General features: G+C 38.0%; 2 protein-coding genes across 2 annotated transcripts; one reads left to right on the top strand and one right to left on the bottom strand.

The window, feature by feature from the left end:
* Positions 1–278: 278 nt before the first annotated feature.
* On the top strand, positions 279–9,082 carry LOC129765404 (actin-related protein 8). The gene is made up of 5 exons (XM_055765708.1): positions 279–369; positions 484–548; positions 609–818; positions 875–2,027; positions 8,615–9,082. The coding sequence occupies exons 1-5, from the start codon at positions 291–293 to the stop codon at positions 8,911–8,913; spliced, it is 1,806 nt and encodes a 601-aa protein (XP_055621683.1). The 5' UTR covers positions 279–290; the 3' UTR covers positions 8,914–9,082.
* Positions 8,879–10,249, bottom strand: LOC129765409 (sperm-associated antigen 7 homolog). Its single transcript, XM_055765717.1, has 4 exons — positions 9,996–10,249; positions 9,784–9,940; positions 9,382–9,722; positions 8,879–9,326 (listed from the first exon to the last, which is right to left on the bottom strand). The coding sequence occupies exons 1-4, from the start codon at positions 10,072–10,074 to the stop codon at positions 9,196–9,198; spliced, it is 708 nt and encodes a 235-aa protein (XP_055621692.1). The 5' UTR covers positions 10,075–10,249; the 3' UTR covers positions 8,879–9,195.
* Positions 10,250–16,979: the final 6,730 nt, after the last annotated feature.

The raw sequence follows: 16,979 nt of genomic DNA, 5'->3' as shown, positions 1-16,979 counted from the left end.
GGTGTTGCTCGTTCCACGTCCGTTGTAAGAATAATCGCAGCGCCGAAATGCGCGCGCTTTTATAGCATGGCTTACCCGCGTTCCTTCTTCTGATTGGTCTGTTGTTCTCATGGCATGTTACTCATATATCTTCTTCTTATTATTATTCTTTTATTTTATTTATTCAACCGCCAAATGACCTCTGAGGAATAAAGTGATACATTTTAAATCATCATTCTCTATACTCTCCAGCCGGGAGTTGGAGAACTGCAGTCATGGATCGGGTATATTGACGAAAATTTGTGAATCAGATGAATCAGCAAAAGCGTATTGTGTTTTGTTTACAAACAATACACAGTAGACTTCCAAGATGGCTGAAGAGTGGTTTTAGTAAGTTGGCCCACCTTAGTATATACTTCTAGGCGCCTTGGTGCAAACATAAATAAATGATGTATGGTTAGCTTTTCACCAGGGCTAATTTCACATTCATATGTTTACATACAGACTGTCTTCAAAAACCGAGAACTATTATTATTTCCACGATGGCTAATAGCAAAGATACTCCAGAGGTGAGCATTTATTTTTCTATATTTTTTGAATTACTAATAAATTTTTGTTTTCCATTTAAGCACTTACAAGCCCAAAACATCATTGTAATTCATCCAGGTTCATTATATCTACGAATGGGCCGTGCCTCGGATGTAAATCCATGCACAATTGTACACGCTATAGCTCGTCGACGAAAACCGGGAGGTCATGTTTATCGAGACATTATACTGCCGAAGTTAGTAGCCAAAGCAAAAGAACCACTGCCAGAGTTTGAAGAATGCCGGTTGCAGGTATGGTATAATATTCTGTAGACTGATTTTTTTTGATAAACTTGTTAAATTCATAGGTGTCGCATACGTTACAATCCTGTGTTCAATCTGATGGCCGTAGAAGATATGCTACACCACCTCAACAAATTTCCGCATTTAATCGACGATCAATGCCGGAACCTTTGGAACAAACAAAAGCTGAATGGAAAGATAACATCTCAGGAAATACAGTCATTGGCGAGGAGGTTCTATGGTTGAATCCGAGCGGAGAGTTTAATTTGCACTTTCCTATCAAACGTGGCGAATTGAATCTACACAAATCCGTGGGTGGATCAATGTCTGGTGTAATGACAGACCTGCAGGATATTTGGGAACATGTTTTGAAGCATTGTTTGCGGATTGATTTGAAACAGTTGAGGCAATATAAGGCTGTCCTGGTTATACCCGACATTTACGATAGAGCACATTTGAAGGAATTTACCACGCTTCTGTTGAACAAGATTGGCTTTGGTTGTTGTTTTCTGGTGCAAGATCACGCGGCGGCCACTTTCGGAGCGGGTCTCGGTTACGCATGCGTTGTTGATGTTGGCGATCAAAAGACCTCGGTATCATGCGTTGAAGATGGAATCTCTCATCCAAACACGAGAGTGAGACTAGATTATGGGGGATCGGATGTTACGCAAACCTTTCTCTGGATGCTGCAGAAATGTTCATTTCCATACAAGGAGTGCGATCAAGATAATCCTCAGGACGCTTTACTGTTGAAGCAGTTGAAAGAACAGTACTGCCACGTGAATCTTGATGTGTGTGGTGCTGTTGAAAAATCTTTTACCGTACAACATACCCAACGAGAAATGTGTAAATATACGCTGCAAGTGGGTGATGAGGCAATTATTGCGCCATTGGCGTTTTTCCACACGGAGTTGTTCTCCGTAACGGGGGCCAATAAGTCGCTTCCAAAAACACAAAAACCTAGTGCCGCTCAACCTCATCCAGAAGACTGCTTCGACGCGGAATATTTGCGAGAAACTGGTCGCAGAGGTAAAGAAAATCTCGAACAAACCGCCAATGAGAGTGGTATTACGAATACGGATAACCAAGAGGAGGATATGGTTGTGGACGGCTTGGAACAGGATAAGGAAGGGAAGGCGAACGAGAAAGATTTTCTTTTGCCAGGTGGGCAGCTCATTGGAATCGATCAGGCAGTTTTGCAAAGTATTGAAAGATGTCGTAAGTAATGATATTTTCTTCCTGGCGTTTCTAATCTCTATAAGTTATGCCTTCAAATACGGAAAGAAATAGAACATGAATTTATGAACAAATTCCAGAGTTTTAAACATACACTAGCTGAACCAGCGAACGCCGTCTTCCCCAAAATTGATTTTTTTATATGAATACAGTAATCATTCGATAACTGAACCTGGTTTAACTGGACTGCTCTTTAACAGGGCGAACTGGACTTTGGTCCAGTTAATTTTTTTTCGTAAACAATTCACGCCATATTCAATTTGAAGATTTGCGGTGAAAGGGCATTCGAATGTGATTGAGAAATTAGAAAAATTGAAATTATTTTCGCGTGACAAAAACATTGATTAAATTGATTTTGTTTTATATTATACAGGTCGGACTCGATTATATGTGATTCGATTATATACAATTTTGGACTCGATTATATACAGTTTGCTTTTTTTTAACATTTCAAATATGACTTATTCCAAGTAAATGTAATCTTTGAACGTTAAGGTGGATTTTAGGTGGCTATTATATGTACAGTGGGGTAAAAGTCGTAATTTTTGAAGATTTTGAATATTCACCGAGAACTTTAATTTGATTGATGGAAACAATCAAGTTCAATATGAAGTTTTGTGATAAAATTAATAATCACACATTCAAAATTACTAACTTTGAAATTTTCACTTCCAACACAGTTATTTAAATCCACTAACTTAGATGTTCCACACCACTTTTTTTTACGCGGGGGATACGTACCTCGTAAATAAAACCGCGTAAAAAACCACGTTAATTGGAAAATCCGCATAAAAAATTGCGTTAATTCGAAAATTTCGTCTGGAATATTCGGGATTCTTCAGTCTAACAATCCATATAATAATTACAAAACATTTATCACAATATATATATAATAACATTACAGAATCAAAACAATAACAGTCGCATTGTCATAGTATAAGAACGCGTGTGAATGAACCTGCTATAAAACAAAGCACCATTTTGTTTTATTAATTCGTGTATTTTTACAAGCACAGTTACATAAGTTACCGAATTCTGAATTAAACATATTAACTATGTATATATATCTATGAACAATTTTCCTTATTGTCAATAAGGTAGAAAACCGATTACTCGCGGTTAACTCGAGTTTAGAAGTGTGACATATTTTTATCAGGAAAAGGATGGGATATAAGGATATGTTGACAATGTACACACACACTCTCACTCACACTCATCACACTCAATTATTAAACCTATCTAATAACTACTATGTATCTACATTTCAACTTATTCTATTGTTAGTAAGAAGAGAACCGATTGCTCGCAAATGAAGAAAAGGAGGGGTATAAGGACAATCACACACGAAGATCGCAAAAGCCTCATTGTTTATAGCGAATGTTCTAGAATACCCGAGCAAAAATGCAACAATACAATTTACTGTAGCGTATACCGTATAAATAGGGCACGAAATGCTCAGTACATCGTTTAGTTTCAAATCAACCATCAGTAGCAACTAAGCCAACGTAGTGAATTGTTCAGTATTAGCTAAACCATCATGATGAGATGTTTAGTTAAAACTAATAAACTATCGAAGTAAAATAGTGAAGTGGTGGAACTATCTAGTGATCTGAAATTCACATGGTGAAGTGAAGTGCTCGGTCGGTCGAAGTACCTGCAATTTCGTTGTTTACTGGTAGCTATAGTTCGGTTTTCCTCACGAATGAGGTCATCTGCTGTTGCTAGAAGATTCCCTTGTGATTTGTACACTCTACTGCCGATGCACGTGCAGTACCACTGTTGGACCGTCCAGAGCTAGGTAGACAGGGAAAGACATTCACGAATCGCTGCCCGTAAAAACCCCGTCCCGTTGTACCGCCCGGTGAGCTCCCCGTTATCCAACACCTAAAATCCACGTAAGAATCGTGATAAGTTGCGGCACTAATTTCCTTCATAAGCGCTAAGCTCCGTTACAAGCACTAATTACCATAATATGCTCTAAGGGAGTATAACAAAGAAATGTGAGCTGAGGGAGAGATGTGATATTGCACTGATATTTTTTACGCGGGTACCGAGTAAAAAAAACCGCGCTAATATGAAAATCCGCGTAAAAAAACCTGGGTGTACTACATTTACTCATCTTTTAAATGAAGGCAACAGAATTGGCTTACCCAGTGTTCTTTTTAGTGTAGAGCCAGTTTGAGGCAACAAAGTCCGTAACAAAAAAAAGTTCTATAACTCTGTCATTGTTGGAATTCGAACATATGCGTATAAGGTTTTTTGATGTAGGGCTACGTCTTACATTAAGGGTGCCGAATCAGAAAACAGGTCAGGTTTTCATGAAATAAAGTTAACGTTAATAACTATTTTGCTGCGAACGGATTTTGCCGATTTGCATACTAATCGAATCGGCGATTTTCTAAGATTTGTTTTATATGTTTTATATGTTTTATATCTGTATATGGTTTAAATTTATGAAAATTGGAAGCATTCCCATTTCCCCATACATTTGTTCTGTCCATTTGTGTGCTTTCACGAACAGAGCTGCCAATAACGGACAACTTATGCTGCCGCTAGAATAGAAACAACGAAGGGGGATAGTGAAAAGAGAATATTCGCGAAGTAAACTCCACCCTTGCATAGTAAGTAAGTTGTCGCTAGCGTATTAGCATTGCATTTCCTCTGAGGAAAATTCTCAGAATCTATCTGTACCCGAAACAATATTCTTCTGCTTATTTTGTTTTTTATGTTTCCCCTTGAGCTGTGAACGCTAGCGAATATTTCACTTGAAGTACATCTGGCATTGCAATTAACACAACCATCCGAGCCTTGGCAAAGCTAGCGAAAAAAGAGAAGAGTGCATGATTATTGGCCGCTTCTAGCCATCAGTGTTTGGCTTTGTGTGTGTTGCTTGTTTTCGTTGCGCGAAACTTAGAACTTGTTCGTTTCTTGTACATGTGAATAACACACCTCCGATACTTCTAGTTGCCATTAGTATTTCGGCCTTATTCTGCGTGGAGTGTGAGGTGAGATGACAATTGTCACTTATGTCACGCGATTCCACCAGGCGTATGCCGTGAGAAATCTCACTTGAATGAACTCTCACTTTATTCCCGCTCTCAAATATACGTGACGATTGTCACATGAACTGGGATTTCTAGGTGACAATCGTCGACATGCTTGAGGTGTCGACAGTGCATGAAAACAAATGAAAAAAGGAAGAGGAATAATAAGTGTTTTTTTGGGTCGTATAGAATCGATAGTAATGGTATTATATGTATCAATAAATTCAATTTATCTTCAATTTTCACAGTACGAAAGACAAATTGCAAGTAGTTTGTTTTTTTTGTGAAAGCGGTAGTGAGTCTGTTATTCCTCAATTGGACGAATAAGCACACCGAAATTATTTTCATTTCATGAAATCTATTTATTTTCTCTAAAATATATCTATCATATGGGTCTTGTGTTTCATCTATCTATCCGCGAGTCATCGTCACCGAACTGCATATCCATTTCAGAAGCCGTGGTATATGCCCGAGCCGGAGCCAGAGCAACAATTTAACACTGAGAGTGCAGAGAGCAGCAGCAACTACGACCAAAACAAACAAAAATGCTAAACTTTACAGGATGCAATCAACTGTTTCACCAAATCTAAATCAAATACCTGCAAATTCGGCAGAATGTCCTGATACACTAACAACAGGCCAGGTTAAATCAGATCTATAGATACGGTACTGACTGCAGCAAAACAAATATCTGACCTCTCTGAGCGAAACAAATAAAATTCTGGGATGCCAGATGTTTTTTCTCAAATATATGCGATAAAAATCTGAAATATTTGTAAATATGTGCTAATGTCTGACATACTGACCAGCTTCGTTTATCATATGGAATCAATAATGTTTTGTCACTATTTTAAATAGCCTGCAGCAGGAATAAAAGGTTATGATAAAAGTTAAATGTCTACAAATTCGTGAACACATGTGCGAATGTGGCATCTCTGATCAGATTTGGCAACCAGCAGAATGAACGCCTTGTCACTTGCTGTTCATCCTCTCACATACATCAAATGAACCTCTCACGGCATCCGAAACGACTGTAGGAATAGAGTGAGGAGAGTTGCGTGATGGTGATGTGACAATTGTCATCTCACCTCACACGCCGCGTAGAATCAGGCCGTTTGCTTTCGTGTGTATCGGCTCTGTTCTGATGCAACAAGCTCCTAGCTTTGTTGACGGTTTTGACCGAGAGTCGAGAAATGATTTTTCATGAACGGTCATGCCGATGTTTGTTTCTCCCGATGTTTCATTTTTATCGCTGCAACTGTGTGCATCTGTTAGACGCGTATATGATGTTTGTTGAATGGCGATGCGTGCCTCTCGTTAAATACTGCATTGTGCATTGATATAAAAAACAAATTGCTACATATGATCAATTAGTGTATTGTTCTCGCAATGGTAAGAAAGAATCGTTGCTTTTCGAAATGATTCTACAAAATCACGCATGGAATTAAACCTTTTCAGGGTCCCCGGAACTTTTCACTAAAGAGTTATTTATGAAATTTCGACGTATTCGCAAATATTTCCCATTTCCTTCAGAGTTTTCCGAAAATTTTCAATTGTCATGTTTGGTTGAAATATGTGTAATATTTTTAGGAGACCCCCTCTTCATTCCACAGGAGGGTGGGTGTCATATCATCATAAAAATATTTCTCGTACCCAAAAACCCTCACAGCTCAAATTTGGCTCGATTGGCTTGATTAGTACTCGAGTTATGCAGAAGTTTGTGTTTCATTTGTATGACAGCCCTCTTCCCCTTAGAGAGGGGAGAGGAGTGTCGAACCACCATGAAAACATTTCGTGCCCTCTAAAACCTCCACATGCCAAATTTGGTTCCGTTTGCTTGATTGATTCGCAAGTTATGCGATTTGTATGGAGGTTTTAGGGTGCAACGAATGATTCTATGGTGGTTAAATACTCCTCCCTCACTTGGGGGGGGGGGGTCTACCATACAAATGAAACACCAATTTCTGCATTACTCGAGAATTAATCAAGCAAACGAAACCAAATTAGGTATATAGAGGTTTTAGGGCGCAATAAATATGTTTAGAATGGTTAGACACTCCACCTCTCTCTCTAAGGGGGGTGGAGTGTCATACAACTGAAGGACAAATTTCTGCATAACTCGAAAGCTAATCAAGAAAATGCCAAATTTGACATGCGAAGGTTTTAGGGGACACAAAACGATTGTATGGTGTATAGACACTCCTCCCATCTCTCTGAGGGAAGAGGAGGAGGAGGGCTGCCATACAAATGGCGCATGCATTTCCGCATAATTCAAGGACTAATGAAGCAAACGGAACTAAATTTGGCATGTGGAGGTTTTATGGGGAAGAAACATTTCTAAGATGATTCGACACTCCCCCTCCCTCTCTGAGGGGGGCTCCCATACAAATGAAACACAAATTTCTGCATAACTCAAGAACTAATCAAGCAAACGAAACCAAATTTGGCATGTGGAGGTTTGATACTCCTCCCCCTCTTTTAGGATGGGCTGTCATACAAATGAAAAACAAATTTCGCCATAACTCGAAAACTAATCAAGCAAATGGAGCCAAATTTGGCATGTGAAGATTTTAGGAAAGAGGGGTGGTCTGTCTTTATTCTATCATATTTTCTGTATCAAACATTTATTTCATGTAACGGAGAAACATGTTATTTGCAAGTGGTAGAAAAATCTTGAACGAGAATTGTTTTTTTTTTGCCCCATTTATGTATATTTTTTTTTATCTGTATTTTAGTGACTTTCAACACATTTGGCTGGTTCGTCACTTTGCTTCCATTTTTGGAAGAATGTCGGGAGTGAGAATTGAACTCGTGACCTTTAGCGTGAGAGGTATGAATGTTACCACTACGCCAGATCGCCTCCACCCATTTATGTATTTTAGGCTCATTAGCATTTGAGTTGTGACAGAGCCGAATTTTGATCGTGTACATGTCACATGTTTTATCATATCTATAATTAGCACATTATACAGTTGTCATTATAATTAGTACATTATACAGTTGTCATTATAATTAGCACATTATACAGTTGTCTGTATAATGTGCTAATGGCACATTATACAGTTGCGTAAGAGTATTTCCTTCTATACCATTGCATATGGTACATTTACACAGTAGCCATTTAGGTGTAAGAGTATTCCTTCTGATCTTCCATTATCCAGTTAGACCACCGGACAGTGGAGACAGTTGATTGATCATTGTTGAGTTATATATAGAACAGCAGCCCGATGTGTCTTGCAGAACAGAGCAGTTGTATGGGTTGATTAGAAGATCAATCAATGAACAGTTCTACGATTGGACTCATGAACTTGCGCTTAGTAAGAAAACGTGAATGTTTGAAGGTATTGATAGCAAAAAACAAATTTTGGGCGGGACGAAGTTTGCCGGGTCAGCTAGTTTTATATATATATATATATATATATATATATATATATATATATATATATATATATATATATATATATCTCCTGAGGGAAGATTTCAAAGATTCACTCTCTGTTTCTAATTTCATTGTTTATTTTTCAGCCAACGACGAGCTCAAACGTAAGATGTACGGATGCATTCTGGTTGTCGGTGGTGGAATGAAATTCGTCGGCATTAGCAACTGGTTACAGAACCGTGTGGCACTCAAAATCCCTCTAATGTATCGTTCAGAGCATAATATCGTCACTAGCTCAAAGGATATTGATCCAGAAATAACATCATGGAAAGGAGCTGCCATTATGTCTTGCCTCGAGAGTGCTGCGGAACTATGGCTTTCTAAAGCGGAGTGGAACAGGTACGGACTTCGGATACTGCGTGAAAAGGCTGTGTTTATGTGGTAGGATTATCATTTCACTGGGAAAAAAATTATGTGAAATAGCGATCGCTAAAGTATTTTTAACTCTCGGAAGAACGACGGTTATTGAAGAATCCTGGCTCTTCCCTTGTACACTAATATATTGCTATACATCTTGTTCGATGACTATATGGTGAGTAATACTACGAAACATTTTCGCTAGGAAATCGTAGCTTACATAGTCGGACGTAATGATTGAACTCATCCGTTATCCGGTATAACCATATCTTTTCCTTAAACTATTTTTGAGTCTTTGGCTTCAATGGATTCAAATCTGTCCGCTTGTGCAACTATCGTGTGATACGTTATTTTCGTGTTGAATTTTAAGTTTTTTCTTCGCCTGAATATCAGCCATAGTTTGCTCGATCGAACGAATATCGCGTTTGTTTTCGCTAGGAACTAGAAATAATTCCCTTTTAGTATTCAAATATTCACAGATCTCAACCTGCCTTACCATAACCGTATGATTTATTTGTCTCAGTTTTCTTCGCGGCCTCCAAAGCTGCTTCCTGGCCGATGAGATGAGCGTATTTGTCTTTGTAATTGGACACAGGAACTGCGATTTCGGCTTCTTTGAGAGGTTTTTTCTGGCGTTCTTCTTCCAGCAATTTTTGCTGCTTTCGTCTTTGAGTATACGCTTCGGCGGTTTGCTTATTCCAGGGATCTCCATTCCTACGCACTGCCAATTCTTCCTCCGAAGGCATATGTTCTTTCTTGTAAACCACTATATATCGATCTACGCCTTCCACACCAAAGCTCATTGCAACTAAGCCAGCAATTTCGGCGATGTCATGTCTGAAATATGAGATGGTATAAGATGCACGCGTTTCTGAATAATGCTCGAAATAATAAATACACTACTGTACGGTGGACTTTATCCAGTGGCTGAAATTCCATGAATCGACGATTGGAGTCTTTAACGAGACGACCTAAACGTTCCTCAGCGTATTTCCGAAATCTATTCAACTCGTCCCGTTCCTTGTTTTTCATCTGCTCCAGCTCCTTTTTTTGCTCTAAATTTAGAAATGGTTGGTATCAAATGCGACATTTATTTTGCACGATAAATACTTTCAATGATTTCTCGCTCTTTTTTATCTCTAGTAGGAGGTTTATCCATCGATCCAAGAATTGATCCTAGCAGGTCCATGTTAGTTTGCTGCCGTCGCGCCTTTTTAAAACTATTTGGAATTTTAATTCAAATGTTTTCGTTTTCTGTTATGCTGTTAGATTTCTCAATCCATAACAAAAATATAAACAAGATTTGCAGGTGGTTGAAAGGAAGGTGGTACTTTTGTGCGAAGGGGAGTGCTACAGGAACATCGTATGCAGGAATGCCAGATGTAAAGATATTGGGCCTGATTCTCGAATACACTTCACGGTGGAAACAAAATGAACGGCACGCCACTGAACTACGTTTTACGAGTTAGTGAAGTGTCGAAGATAATAATGAGTTTTCAGGCAGAATGAGAACTTTTCAAATGAAAAATCATTAATGAAAATTAACTTCTTTGTATCAAACTGGTATTTAATGTGAGTGGAAAACTTTGTTTTCTTCATGTGATATAATAATCTCATACAAAAATTTCATCTGAAGATAATTTCATATTGACGAATTTACTTTGGATTTACAATCAGATGGCGCAGCGAGTAAAATAGGATGTTTTGTTTTTTTGGTATGAAATTCGTTCAAATTTTCTAGAAAAATCAGAATTTATCTTCAAATTTCCCGGTTTCATGTATTCTTTCCACGCTGAAAAGATTAGAAAATCATCATTTTACAATGTGCTATGTACATTACGAGGAATGGCTTGTTATAAGTATTGTAACATTATTTTTTTTCAACTAAGTAAAGGATGAATAGGGTGTTTTCGCTAAAAATACTGCAAATCCTTCTCGTATCGGCCCCTACGTAATCAATGGCCAATTTGATATGATATCGATTTCATCGCAATTATCCATAGTATCAATAACCGGTATGCATTATCAAACTTAAAATTTTCGAAGATTATCTATGACTTTGGTCAAATCGCATATTGAAACCATCGTAAATATACAAAACTCCAACTTTCTTACCATATACTGACTACATGCAATGGCTGAAATGAATCTAAAAATAAAATAAAATGAATAATCACCACCGAATCTTGCTTTTCAGTGCGTAAAATAAACAAACACCCTCACTTTTGTGGTTCTGAACTCTAATGTAGATGTCGCATGAGCTGATTCAGCTTTGCGTAAATTCGACAATTATAATGATAAGTTTAGAGGGAAACTAATCTTGTATTCAGATGTCGACACCGTAACGTTGTCATCGCGGATACGTTTCATTCCGTTTCCACCGTGAAGTGTATTCAAGAATCAGGTCCATTTACTTTATTGAACTTCAAAATATGAAAGGATTAATAAATAGGTGGATTCAATTGTTTTGATTGTTTTAATGTTTTAATTGTTTTAATGAATGATGAAAGTTCAAAAAATATAATTTTATCGTTCATAATAATAAGTACCTAACATTTGGTGAGAAGTAAAATTGAATCATAATTAAGTTTATTTAATAGTCAATAATACTGAAACATTTTGCTTCTGATTCCTTATTAAAAATGTACTTCGTTCAATTTTATTAGTTCGATTATTTGCACCTTCAATAAAAATACTTTTTTATGTAGTGAAATATTAACACTTTTTCCCCCTCCTGATTATCGGGTCTCTTTTGACATTTCTACTGGATTCTTTTTGACAACCAATTTGATTCTATCCGAATGATCCAGAATAAAAGCACTTAACAATGTACAGTAAGTTACCTCTAATTCGACATACCGAGACACCACTCAGTATTGCATTAGAGGTGATTGTGACCAAGTAAAGTTAAGTGGAAGGTAAAACGTAATGTCAGAAATGCCGTTCGGACGTATCCCGTAAGTTTGAACTTATTTACATAAATGGTATCCAAACAACACTAAACATTGACTACAGTTTCGCCGGCACGGTTGAATGTCGTTATGAACCAGCACTAAACAAAGCTGCAAATTATGCGCCAGTGGCGGTACCACGATCAAATCACTCCCTGAATCACATTAGCCGAGCCAGCTGGCGGAAGCATATGCAAAAGGTTACTAGGTTACTATTTTCAACGACAACTGTATATTTATTATACTGCTTCAAATACCTTCGACGAAATCAAATGTAACCATACCAACGTAAGTAATAACATAAACAAATCCAAACTTTTCGTATTGCCATTCCTCATACGTCTTTTCTAAATAGTGTAAATTACGAGCCACCTGTTAACTCCACCATCTTGATTGTGACTTGTAATTGGACATTCGCGATGACAGTGGTACAGTATCGGCATCTTGTGGACACCTTCAATCTTGGGCCATAATTTGGGTCCCAAACTCGATGTTTACAAAAATGTCCAATTAGGGGCGAAATTGTTCAATTATATATGTCGCATTACAAGTCTGTCGAATTAGAGGTAACCTACTGTATATTATTTTGAATCATTTTCGACCATGTTCAGGGTATATGTGAAACCAACGTTGAATCGACGGCATATACAGCCGGTTTGACATTTGTTTACTTTTGTTATTGTAGATCTAACGTAAAAATCTACAACCAAGGCGCCTCTATATATACCAGGTGAAACAATCATATTAAATGCACTTTCACATTGGAATTGCTGTCGGTATTGTTTACAAACAGCATCAGAACGCTGCCGGCGGCTCTCTACGAACTGCTACGACGCTTATTAGAACGATGCCTACTATGTTCGACTTTCGCGAATTTTTGTGGAAAAGAAGAGATGTTTTTGTAGAATTTCATTCTTATTTCCACTACTCTCGCATGTGAAAATGCAAAAATGGCGTATCCTAGCAATAACAAAACAAACAACCCCCGCTCCGCAAACCGTAATTCCCATCTTATTGAAGTGATGATGTTGCTTCACCTGTTATACATTGATATAAGCGCCTTGTCTACAACTAGGCGGCGCAGCGGTGAAAGCGATGATGGTTTTAAATTTCGCAAAGTGAGTATATGTAAGGTGTGTAGTTCTTTCCATAAATTACAATGTTATAACCAGGAAAAATATTTGATTGCGATGAGTTTAGAAGAAATTTAATTCTGCGCAATTTCATATACGAGGTATGTTCAAAAAGTATCACGGGTTACGTATATTGTAATTTCGATTATTTAGTGGCGTTATGTTGGTACTCATGTATCATTTATGCCGACAAGTTCGGTCATTTTGAATGTTCAGTTAATTATTGACAGTTGCTTTGCTTGCACGTATTTTGGCTCGTCTTCGATTTTTCAAAAAACACAAAATTCGCGATACTTTTTGAACACACCTTGTATAACATGCTAATTGCTTATGAAAACTGTATAAATATTGACAATGGCTGAATCAAAAAAGGAAATTCGAAAGCACAATTAAAAACAAGTTGAAAATGCTTTCGAATTTTAAAATGAATTTTTATTAGAGAGCGAAAACAAAGACTGGAGAATAAAATTCGATTGGAGGGGTGACACTCAAGACAACCGACCCGGGGTGTCACCCGGTCACAGGTTATTAATACAGTGGATAATGGCGATGAAATCGATATCATATTAAGTTGGATGATATCATTGATTATGTAAGGGCCGATCCGAGAAGGATTTGCAGTATTTTTACAGCAACACATGCTACTCATCGTTTACCTGTTGAAAAAAAAAAATTAAGTTACAACACTTATAACAAGCCATTCTTCATAATATAGGGGCTTACATGAGACGGACACCTTGAGTAAACGTTGATTTTTCTCGTGAATTCCACAAAAAATATATACCTATCTCACCACAAATTGGTAGTCTAGGTGTCCTTTTATAATAAAATTTATCTTTGACATCTCCGACATCTTAGAGAAAATAAGATTGAGTCGGAAAAAACGAACACTTGACGGACAAGATGGACACCTGGGTTGGGAAAGATGGACACTAACTGAAAATTTAAGTTTATGTACTCGATAAGTTTTAGGGTTATGATCGAACAAAAAGACTAGACTAAAATCACCTAGAAGGGCTTGTAATTTTTCCCATTTTTCATGTCTAAAATAGCTTCCAGTATTCGGAATGACAAATTCGGATTACGTTTCAAAAACCGCTCTGCTGATTCGTCCATAATATCTGGTTGCACTTGCAAACGTAGTTAGTGGACATCTGTTAAAAAAAGGAGATAATCAAATTGTTTTAAAAACAAAATGTTTGTCTTCAGTCGGTGGAGTGTCCGTCTTGCCTGACTCGATTAGAATTTTATTTTCATCAATATTTCTGGAGTAAAAATGAGAAAACTTCACCGCTGATTCGATAAACTGGAAGAGAAGTGATGGTAAAACACTCACATTTTCTTATTTTCTGCAGACGAAAATTTACATCGAGCTGCTCTTTGTAGTATGCTTTTTTGTTTTTATAAACAATTTTAACAGAAAACCAGCTAGGTGTACACAGTAAGTTTCAAATGTACACTGTATTGCAAGTTTGTACATCATTAAAATTTAAAATGAAAACGTATTTTTTCCAATTCATTTATTTGTAAGGCTCAATCGCATAAGCTTTGCGGAGCTGCTTATTCAAGATTTGTTTATAAAAACTATGGATGGGTTATACCTATGGTATAACCGCAAGGTTGACGTAGGACTGCCGTTGGCTTAGGTAATCAATTGTATCTCCTCAATTAGCAATAATCCCACCTCGAATGTTCCAAATTGGGTACGATATCTGCGCTGCGCAGAGCTATCTTTTGTGTGCATTGATTAAATTATTGATCAAACTAGTGGATGAATGAAACTATTTAAGAATTCAATTGCAAACAAATCTCAATTTAAGTCAATTCATGTATTATGGTAGTAGTTATCGCAGCAAATATGTAACTACATTTTGCGTTTTGCGGTATGTGTAGAAGTTCGGTGAGCTGGCGACATGAATAGATATCTTCCAATGCAGTCTAGAATAATCGAGCCAAAGCGTTGCATTTGTACCCGCTTTTGTAGACCGTGTGAGCAAAACGAATTCCGGAGTGTAAAAATGCATAGGGGTATAGAAGTATTGCCGACTTGAATGTATCTGCAATGCCGATTTTCTTGGTTTCGGAATCTGTATTGGGAAAACACATTCCGGTTTGCAAAAATGCAAGCGAATTTAAAAGTACCCGTAGTTTGCATCTATTTTGCAATGCCAATTTGTCCAGGCTCCATGTTTTTGAAATCTGTGTTAGGGAAACATTCCAAGTTGCAAAAACGAAAACGAGTACAAAAGTACCCGCTGCTTGCATCTAATTTTCAATGCCGATTTTCTCAGGCTCCATGGTTGAAGTCTGTGTGAGTGAAACATTCCGATTTCCAGAAACGCAAACGAGTACAAAAGTACTCGCAGCTTTCATCAATTTTGCAATGTCGATTTCCCCAGGCTTCATGCTTTTGAAGTCTGTGTTAGGGAAATATTCCAATTTGCGAAAACGCAAACGAGTACAAAAGTTCCCGTTGCTTGCATCTAATTTGCTATGTCGATTTCCCCAGGCTCCATGGTTTTGGAGTCTATGGTAGGGAAACATTCCGATTTGCAGAAACGCAAACGAGTACAAAAGTACCCGCAGCTCACATCTATTTTGCAATGCCGATTTCCCCAGGCTTCATGATTTTGAAGTCTGTGTTAGGGAAACATTCTGATTTCCAGAAACGCAAGCGAGTACAAAAGTACTCGCAGCTTGCATCTATTTTGTAATGTCGATTTCCCCAGGCACCGTGGTTTTGAAGTATTAGGGAATCATCCATTCATTCCAGCGATAGTACCTCAATCGTTGCGCAATCATAACTGAGTGGATTTCCAAGCGACACTCGCTTATATACCGATTTGTGTGATTTAAATAGCCTGTTTGAAAGCAATTTTAGGGCTATTGAAACAAGTTTTTGAGTCAAAAAGTAACAAGCATATAACGCGTAGACATTTTATCTTTCGAATGAAGTGTTTGTCATACCATTTCCTTCAGTTGTTTAGGATCTATTAACGCTCAAAATCTCGTTCTCCGGTGTAACGCTTTCGTTTTCGAAACTTTAAACTTACACCCCAGTATAGAAATGAAAGACGTAGTCCTACGTCAAAAAATTCAACTTAAATCTATGTTTAGTAGGTTTCGACCGATTACTCGCGGTTTACTCGAGGTTAGAGGGGCAACAATTTTTGTGGGACGGGTCAGGTTAGGGATATGGATATGAGGTATCGTTGTCTCAACCGAGGGTTGCCGCACGCACTGTAGCATTGTGCGTAATGACCAGGGATAGCATCTGATGTTCGATTAGCTGTCGAGGATGGGCGACGATGAGGTGAGGGGACAAGATAAACAAACTAATAACGAAAAAGAAAAAACACAAAAGCATTAAATTCTTACACTAGACCGTTTCACGAACATATAGATCAACTGCATATAGCAGATGTCGCGAATTCCCAACACGTCTCTAACAGGAACATAGGGTTGTCTTCCTTGAGCCCTAAGGGCATTCAAAAGGTACTCTCTGGCTGCGTAATTATCCGTGCATTGCCAAACTGCGTGATCGATGTCATCGTAACCGTTTCCACACCGACAGACATTGCTTTACAAGATTTATTCTGTGGAGATGCACATCTAACGAGTAGTGGTTGGACATAAGTCTACTCATTACACGAATGAAGTCACGACTTAAGTCCAAACCTTTGAACCACCCTCTCGAAGAAACCTTCGGAATAATTGGATATAACCACCGTCCAAGACTTCCAGTGTCCCAATCGGTTTGCCAACTCAAGAGAGAACTCTGATCCAGTAATTGGAAAAATTCATCGTATGAAATCTGTCCATCAAACAATTCGCCTTCCTGGGCATCCACCTTTACCAGAATGTTCGCCTTCTCATTGCCAGGATTGAGCAATGAGAGGGGGCCAATACAAAGGTTATCTTATAAGATCTTTCGATCAGTGCACTCATCTGCTGCCTCACTTTTGTGAGGAAATAGGATGGGTACCTACTAATTTTCATCGACTGGAGAG

This window comes from Toxorhynchites rutilus, chromosome 2 (assembly GCF_029784135.1).
Source record: "Toxorhynchites rutilus septentrionalis strain SRP chromosome 2, ASM2978413v1, whole genome shotgun sequence".
Taxonomy (NCBI): Eukaryota; Metazoa; Arthropoda; class Insecta; order Diptera; family Culicidae; genus Toxorhynchites; species Toxorhynchites rutilus.
Note: the sequence above shows the minus strand (reverse complement) of the source record. Positions and strands in the feature narration are given on the sequence as shown.

Bases quoted from the DNA above. Each gene is read 5' to 3' on its own strand.
- LOC129765404 (XM_055765708.1), top strand. From the start codon at position 291: ATGAATCAGCAAAAGCGTATTGTGTTTTGTTTACAAACAATACACAGT. The intron at 819-874 runs GTATGGTATAAT...TTAAATTCATAG, and splicing joins TTGAAGAATGCCGGTTGCAG to GTGTCGCATACGTTACAATC. The intron at 2,028-8,614 runs GTAAGTAATGAT...TTTATTTTTCAG, and splicing joins GCAAAGTATTGAAAGATGTC to CCAACGACGAGCTCAAACGT.
- LOC129765409 (XM_055765717.1), bottom strand. From the start codon at position 10,074: ATGGACCTGCTAGGATCAATTCTTGGATCGATGGATAAACCTCCTACT. The intron at 9,941-9,995 runs GTATTTATCGTG...TTCTAAATTTAG, and splicing joins AGAGCGAGAAATCATTGAAA to AGCAAAAAAAGGAGCTGGAG. The intron at 9,327-9,381 runs GTAAGGCAGGTT...AATTATTTCTAG, and splicing joins AAATAAATCATACGGTTATG to TTCCTAGCGAAAACAAACGC.